We start from the raw sequence: 8,460 nt of genomic DNA, 5'->3' as shown, positions 1-8,460 counted from the left end.
GAGGAAAAATGGGAGTCACAAGTTTGGACCTGAAAAAAAAAAAAAATTTTGAACATCCAAAATGGGGATGCACAAATGCTTGGAGAGATAATTCCAAAAAGTATCTGTGATTTTTAAGGATAGGCAAAAAAGTGGGTTGTTTGGCTCTGGTAAATACCCAACCACTTGAGAATTCAACTTTTTTCTACCCCCCCCTAATTTTTGGCCACTTGCATCCTCAACATGCTTGTGGCATGCACACCCACCACTCTTAAAGCATGTTGGGATCAGTTACAAGTCCCTTTCCTATAAAATTCTACCAAGCTATTATTAGGGCGTTGTACTAGTGGAATTTCCCAAACATGGATTTTGGGGTTCATTTTTAGTGCGTGAAATAATTTTCTATTCATTATTATAATTTTCAAATTTTTTTGCACACATGAACTCTAAAATTTTCATTTTGTTGCGATCTTAGATCTTTTTTCTTTCTCAGTTCTTGCTGAGCACATTGCTGGCCAAGTCTCCACCTAGCTCCTCATGCAAAAAGAATTCCTCCACTTTAGCAACTCTTAACTTTCGTAGGATTTTGGCGCTTGGTTGCAACCATAGTGGGATCCTCATGCCCTCCAAACATGATTGTTTGGTCTCCTCCCCCTCCTGGTCACGTCACGTTGAGCTTCAATGGAAACGCCTTTGGTTGTCCTAGGCCTACCGATTTTGGCGAAGTAATTCATAACTATAATGACAGCCTCCTTCTCTGCTTCGCCGGTCCTTTGGGTATATCCGACTCCACCTCCACTGAACTTGTCGGGTTGCTTCATGGCCATACGATCTTTCGGGACCGATTCTCGAATCCACTCATCATTGAAGGGGATTTCAAAGTTGTCATTGATTGGTACGCCAAATTCAAGAAACCACCTTGGCAGCACTGGGATGTCTTCCTCGATATCTGCAGCATCTCCTCCTCCCTCAATTGTACTTGGGTGCATGCACTCAGATCCGCCAATCACCTTGTGGACTTACATGCTAAACGGGGATCCTCCCTCCAAACCCTTTTTATGGAGGGTAGCCCCACCTTATAGGTTATATCTTTCCTCTCTTTTTCTTTTTATAAAATTCACTCATTCCATAAAAAATAAAAAATAAAAAGAATAGAAGAGATTTGGGAGAGAAATAAAAGAGAATAATAGAGAAAAGAGAGAAGGCGGAAAGCAGCTTTCCTGCATTGGAGTTTTGTGCTCAAGAAAGATCGAGCTTCCCTCTTTAATTCATGACTTAATTGAAAGATTTACAAAAGGAAAAAAATGCCCCTAGTGACATAAAAAACTATAAAACATAAAATACAATTCAGAATAAGGTGAAGTGTGGAATATAAGATCTTAACTAAGATATCTATCTAGTAGAGCTAAGTAGAGAATAATCAGGATGAGTAAAATGACCAAAATACCCCTATACTGATTTTCACACGAAGTTTATTTCTCATGAATCAAATGATAATAACAATAATAATTAATAATTACTGGATCTTAAAGAATTGAAATTTATACTGAAAACAGTCAAATGCTTAGCTAATTGGTTCTTTTCAACAAACTCCAAAATTATAAATAAAATAAAATAAAATAAAATAACTCGCTTGACGAGGTGAAATGTTCTCAACAGACCACTTGGTAACCAGCAAAACAGTAACCCCAAGTGTTCCAACAGACTAATTTCATGTCCCATGAAATCTGCAAAGCCTAGAATAAACCTAGAATAAGTCATTTTTTTTTAGTGTTTGAATGATACTAAAGTAAATCCATTGAACTACATCTAAGCATCAAATCTCACACTTCTAATTCTAATAGTCCCTAAAGCAGCTGCTTTGCATCTAATCAGGGAAACAGAATGTGAAACAAAATACTAAAGGTAGTATGGTTCACCAGCCTTATTCTTTCATAAAGCTCCCCAATTTCTCCACTACCAAAATAATGGAGTATAATCAAACAGATTGTATTTGTTCGCTACATTACAGATAATGAAGACATTAGAGGGAAAGCAAGACTTACAGAGCACCTAATTTCTGCTCTGGCTAGGAAGGCAAATTATTTCAGATAAAAGGGAAAACAAAAAAGAATAAGGAATTCCAAGCCATCACCTATTTCTAACACTAGAAAGATAGTATGAAGTAATGACACATGTTTTTTTTTTTTAAATAACACATGTTGAAGAGCAGATAGGGAAGAGTCTTACATAACTCTCACAAAAAAAAAGTTTCACAGAAAAATAATTAATATGGCAGAATCTTACAAGAATCTCATGGGAGGAAGTCTCTCAGTTAAAATTATTTTAGTTATGTTAGTCTTATATTCTTGTTCAGTTGTTTAATTACTCTAAGACTTATCTTGAAGTGTTTGACTTTGGGTATAACTAGGATATGGGTAGTTTAATCGTAATTTGATTTTACTTGTTTCTTCTATTATAAATAGAAGTTCATTGTACTCAGTTATAATCAAATCAACGAATCATTTCTCTTTTCCAGAAAATCAACAAGACAAAATTTGATATTAGTAAAAAAATCATATCAATGAGATTTTTTTATTTTTTTTTTTGAAATGATGCTAAATTTTATTAAGAGATAGCTCAAACGAGCAAAATTACAAGGGGGGAAGTCTTCCCAAACAATGAGAGATTGTTGGGAGGTTTCGAATTTTGCCAATTTATCAGCCAAAAAATTGGCTGATCTTAAAAATACACAAGAGAACAAGACAAAATATATGTTATAGGATAGAAGATAATTTACCTCACTCGCAACAAGCAACTGCTCCAATGCCTTCGGAAGATAAGGAAACACAGATGCTCCTAGAGTTTCAACCATGGAGTGCAAAAATGATGTCACCTACATTTGACAAAAATATTTAGTTTTGGTAATAGCAAGTGCAGCCTACACAACAAAGGAAAAAAGAAAGATGCAAATCTACCCACTTACCTTATTTCGCACAGGTTCAACCTTGGGAAAAACCACAAGAATTTGTAGTAGAAGATCCAGTGTCTGTTTAACAAAGTGGATACCAGTTAAGAACTTTTATATCAATAGATACAAACCGCTAAAATGCTGCTACAGATTCTCAACACGCTTCAAATTGGTTCAAAGGGAACATCAATACTAGAAAACGAGAACATGTTAAGCTGAAAGCAGACCAGCATTACAGTGTTCAGTGATGATAATCTCAATTGCCTTGAATAATTTATAGCTAGTACACATGGACCTTTCTTTGAAAGGAATTAATACAGATTGACTAAAATAATAATTCAGATTCAAAGTTACAATCAATATTTTGATAGTACATACATACATACATATATCTTTATCAAAAAAAAAAATATATATATATATACATACATATATCTAGAATAAATGTTGTTCATCCGACAATAAAGGTGTGGCACTATCTTACTCGCTTGAACATGACACCAATTGCAGGACGTGTAGCAGTGACAAGCCGCTCACTGAAACCCTAAATCCCAGTGAAAAAGACAAAACAGCTAAAATTCATATTCTTAAAGTGCAAGTCGATGATAAAATGCATCAAATGACCAGTTTTAGAACTGGACTAAGAGTAATATGCATTTAGGAAAAAAATACAGCTCCCTGGCGGTCATATTTCAAATATGTCCTCTTAAATGTGTATTCCCAAATAGCCATGACGATTACTTATCTTTACGAAATTTAAAATTACTAAAATACCCTATATTTCAAATTTTCTCATCACCCCCTTTGTCACTACAGGGAGGGGGCAGCTCCCAGTGCAGAAAGAAGGGGGAGGCCCAGCATCCCCAGAGGAAGCCCTTGTATCAGAAGGGCCAAGAGAAAGCAACCTCAAACCTGCCAATCACATAGAGATAAAGAATATTTCAAGAAGTAAAATCATTTCCATAGAGTAGAAAGAGGAAACCTTGCTTAATGAATTTATAGCCATGATTATTTGCTGGATATTTGCAGTTCTTGTGTTAGAATCATTGGAATTCTGATCTTTGGCTTCAGAAAGCAGCAATTCAACCTGAATAGAACAAACATGGGAAACTATGTCAATCACCAATTACTGAACAGCATCGAGTCAAAAGTCCAAAAACCCCCACATAAGCCAAAAATTTATAAAACGATTTTTTTCTTGTTTGAAAATCACTTGAAACAGGGAATAATTATTCATTGTAAGGAATACGACAATTTACACCCTAACCTGTTGATGCAGAGGTATAAGCAATGCTGATAGGTACTCCGACTGTTTTTCAGGGGGCACATCGTCCATCCCAATCAGTAAACCAATTGCCTAAAAAATGCAAATTAAAAATTCCATAACCCAAATGTAATGGTTCAAAAAGATAAACAAATAGGGAAAGAAGTAAATCATTATTAAAAACAAAACTGAAACATAACTAGTAAACGATAGAGCGAAGAGAGGAAGATTCATATGGCACACACCGACATAGCTGAGACAAGGCTTTCTAAAACATGATGATGAATCAAGCTGAAAGAAACTGCAGACAAGCAATAAATAGGAATATACCTCAAATGTATGAGAACCATCTTCAGATCCTGAGTATTTAGGCTCCTTCCAATCAACACTGGTGAATCTCGCAACTGTATCTTGCAAACTCTAACAGCCACGAAACACAAACATGAAAAATAAGAAAAAATGAAATATAATGGCAACATACACATGATCAAGGCAAAATGCTCTGAGTACCTGCAGAATCATCTCAATAAAAGGAACAAGCATTGCTTTCATCAATTTTACGACTCTCATGAAGAGATAGCTAGCCCTTTGGCTCACATTGAGATTTGGGTGATGTATACCTCTGTCATCTAGAAACGCTGCCAGCACAAGAGGTATATACTGAGTATTCACTTGCACAAATTTCATATATCGGGCTAATGTCTCCAAGTAGACAAGTGCTACCAGCCGATGTGAATGGCAAGAAAAGCGGGCAGACAAGAGCAATGGAACCAATTCTGTCAAAACCCCGGCACCATTTCGCAGTCCTTCTTCGCTTAGCGACTCCCCAAAAACATAGAGAAGTGAAACAGCAGCTTCTACATCTTCGACGTTTCTCTCAGGAGACCCAAGTGCACTAGCTACCGAGTTCCGGATAAACATCTGGGTGACATCTGGTGCAACCCGACCCACAGTACGAAGCAATACAAAGAAATCCTTACGATATTCAGCCATTCGATCCTCCTCTTCCATACCAATTTTATCAGGTAAATTAAGATTCTCTCTGTACATTGGATCAAACAAAATGCGTGTGCGAACCACCTCCAATATCTGGCTCACGTGCATGATTTGTTTCTCCCTCAAAGCAGAAAAAGTTTTCATAGTAGAAACATAGCATGAAAAGAATTGGACAACATTGAATGTAATGTCCACTTCACAGTTCTGCATAACATAAAAGACAGAAGGAAGAACTTCCTCCAAGAGGTCCAATGAAAACCCTTTTACATACTCAGAATCCAAATGCCTGGAACATTCCAGAGCCTCCATTGCATAGCCCGTAATTAATACCCCCAATTTCAAAACTAACTCTGAATCACTATCACCAACTACTAAATGAAATACCTGACTAATCTGAAGGCTTCGGAGAAGTGATAGCTTGGAAGCCGAATCCATCCGCTTAGAAATAACAGATAAAACACAACTCACTGCAGCTCCTCTTACATGTTCGGAGTTCCCATCAACTAAAATAAGTTCAAAAAACAAAGGGATAAAAGCATTATTTGCAACTAATCCAATGTCAATCCAAGTAATATATCTCCGCATTGTGTCTAACACCAAAGTAGCCAGGTCTGGATCAGATTTCCTGTATAAATCAACAATGTCGTACCACGCTCGAACAATCTGAGGAATACACTGTTGTCTCATAGAGTCCTTAACCCTTGTGGCAATAGAGATTTCATCTGAATTTCTAGGGTAGTCTAAGCTGATAAGCACATCATCTAAAGCAGTTAAAACCCTACAGAACATGTCAATCACAAGTGGGCTGCGGCCGAGATGTTGGAGGAAATCAAGAAACACTGACGACCAAATAAGAGGATACTCAAAGTAGATTAGCGTGACAACCACTTGAGCTAATTTGTTTTTTATGAAGGTTGGTCCCTCTAAAATCCTAGAGGAATTCGCACCATCAGGGGTATCATGGCAAGCGACTGAGAAGATGGATTTCCGAATATAGGAAACTTCTTCAGGATTTATTGAAGAGTAGTGGAGACGAAGGACTTCATGGACAGTTTGAATGCACCAGAACTGAACTTGGACAAATTTAGTGTCCGAGAGGCGGTCTATACAAACACGAGCTATCGAAGTAGTATCTTTTACTTGCTCGCAATACGAGATGGCTCGGGATTTTAAGAGATGATCGACAGTGCCGGATTCGTCAAAGCTGATAAGTATAGCTTTCTCAAGGTCATCCATGATGGCAGATGAACTCTGAAAATAAGCTTAAATCCCTCACAAGAACAGCACTAAAACCCTTAACGAACAAGACTAAGCAGTACGAAACTGAAGAATCAATGACAAGAAAACTCCAATTTTTTTATTTATTCGGGAATGGTATCCCGGTAACGACTCGAATTAAGCGAAGAAAATAATAATGAATAAACACCAAAAACAAAAGCCGCAGAAAGGGAGATGGTGGCCCAATACGGTAGTAATAACGAAAGAATGCTGCGTGAGAAAGATCGACACTTGCCTCGATCGATTAAGAAACAGGTTCGGTTGAATGATCTTTATTCCAGAGTTTCGAGGAATTGATTTGAATATAGAGAGGAAACAGTTTTAAACTTAATTTGGTTTGTGTTTTTGCTTTTCTAATATGGCCACTTCACACCCTAGTCCACGAAGACCGCGAAGGGTAGCGGCAACATGGAAGACATGATTTGTTCAGTTGTGTGTTTAGTTATTTTACCTGTTAGTTGTATGGTTATATATAACTTGACTGAATTCGATAAAGGATATGATTTAATTCTAAAACAGTTTCTCCTTACCTCTATTCCTTATCCTAAATTTTTCATATCAATGGTATAAGAGCGGTTACACCACTCGGTAAGATATTCCGTTTCGCAACCTCTCGTTCCATCTCTGAAGATAGAGTTCCACTTCATATGTCGCCGTAGACCTTCTTCTGTCCTTCCTGACTCTCTATTTCTCTCTGCCGTGAATTTTTTTTCTTCTCTCTACTGTCAATTCCCTACTTCCTCTCTTCCGTAGCGTCGCTTAGAAATAATTTTCCTTTCTTTGCAGCTACATCTTCTCTAATCTCGCCAGAATAATCTCCTTCCTCTGTTGTGAAGAAATTCCGAATTCAAAGTCGCAACTCTTTGTTCGGGAAAAAACGGGAAAAAATCAAAACAGGTTACGCCACTCCAAGAAGAAATCCCGAAATCAGAGTCGCCGGGAAGAACCTCTCTCACCGCATACCTTCCTTTGTCGCTGGGAAGAAATCCCGAAATCAAAGTCACCGCAGACCTCCCTCTGTCGTCGGGAAGAAATTTCGAAACCTTCCTCGCAAATCTCTGTTCAGGAAGAAATCAGAGCACTTTCCTTGCCGCTGCAAATCAGAATTCTCGTTCGCTACTGCATCCTCGTCCGAAATCGACGAAAGCTTCCTTTGAAGCTTTTCGAAACCCAGAGACGATCGCCCAAAAAAAAAAAAAAGGTTTTGACCACGGACACTCGTGACAAAACGAATACAGAATTCCGCAACAAGGTCAATGAAATCTTGGCACGACACGAGTCAAGTTTCGATCTCCAAGCTCTTCGAGCCTTCTGTAACCAAAATACTAGCCCTTTCGAAACCAACCCATTTGCACGTGACGAATCTTCACACCCACATACTTCCCGTTCTAACACTATAAATAACCACTCCCATCAACACCTTAAGTTGTCCTTCCCAAAATTTAACGGAGACGACCCCACTGGATGGATTTACAAGGCAGAACAATACTTTGAATTCAAACACATTGCACCAGAACTACAAGTTCAACTAGCCTCCTTCCATTTAGAAGGCATCGGCCTGCAATGGCACAGGTGGTTGACGAAATTTCGTGGACCATTCACATGGGATGAGTTCACCAAGTTTGTACAACTTTGATTTGGTCCAACCTACTATGAGGACCCGTCAGAAGCTTTGAATCGCCTTAAACAAACCACAACCATAGCAACTTATCAAGAAACTTTTGAAAGGCTTCCCATCGAGTGGACGGCCTGCCCGAAAGGTTCCTAATTGGTTGTTTTATTGCAAGACTCCGAGACGACATTCGCATAGACGTTAAAATTAAACAATCTAGAACATTGGCAGATACAATAGGGGTGGCTCGGCTAATTGAGGAACGCAACTAGCTGCAAAGGAGCTCAATCCAGCAACTCCATTCCCAACCAATTTTTGCAACACCAACGGCCTCGTCAAACCCAATAGTTGGTGTGCTAGGACCTCCACCAACCCAGCGCA

The 8,460-nt window shown here is 38.3% G+C and overlaps 1 protein-coding gene across 1 annotated transcript; it reads right to left on the bottom strand.

Annotated features, from left to right (window-relative positions):
• Positions 1–1,520: 1,520 nt before the first annotated feature.
• LOC137959532 (exportin-T-like) lies at positions 1,521–6,728 on the bottom strand. Its single transcript, XM_068806894.1, has 12 exons — positions 4,704–6,728; positions 4,524–4,613; positions 4,197–4,286; positions 3,912–4,016; positions 3,414–3,473; positions 3,115–3,144; positions 2,945–3,007; positions 2,759–2,854; positions 1,903–1,979; positions 1,807–1,846; positions 1,609–1,684; positions 1,521–1,525 (listed from the first exon to the last, which is right to left on the bottom strand). The coding sequence occupies exons 1-12, from the start codon at positions 6,423–6,425 to the stop codon at positions 1,521–1,523; spliced, it is 2,454 nt and encodes an 817-aa protein (XP_068662995.1). The 5' UTR covers positions 6,426–6,728.
• Between the last annotated feature and the right edge of the window lie 1,732 nt (positions 6,729–8,460).

The sequence above is a fragment of the Aristolochia californica genome, unplaced genomic scaffold (genome assembly GCF_029961685.1).
Source record: "Aristolochia californica isolate CCGP_79_NKW_82.1479 unplaced genomic scaffold, dmAriCali1.0.hap1 SCAF_3, whole genome shotgun sequence".
Classification (NCBI taxonomy): Eukaryota; Viridiplantae; Streptophyta; class Magnoliopsida; order Piperales; family Aristolochiaceae; genus Aristolochia; species Aristolochia californica.
The sequence above is the reverse complement of the archived record's forward strand: the minus strand, read 5'-3'. Positions and strand labels throughout refer to the sequence as shown.

Excerpts from the sequence above, each read along its gene's own strand:
- LOC137959532 (XM_068806894.1), bottom strand. The coding sequence starts at position 6,425 with ATGGATGACCTTGAGAAAGCTATACTTATCAGCTTTGACGAATCCGGC. Across the intron at positions 3,474-3,911 it reads CTATAAATTCATTAAGCAAG|GGTTTCAGTGAGCGGCTTGT; the intron begins GTTTCCTCTTTC and ends ACTGGGATTTAG. Across the intron at positions 1,980-2,758 it reads AGTTGCTTGTTGCGAGTGAG|CGAACAAATACAATCTGTTT; the intron begins GTAAATTATCTT and ends TCTGTAATGTAG.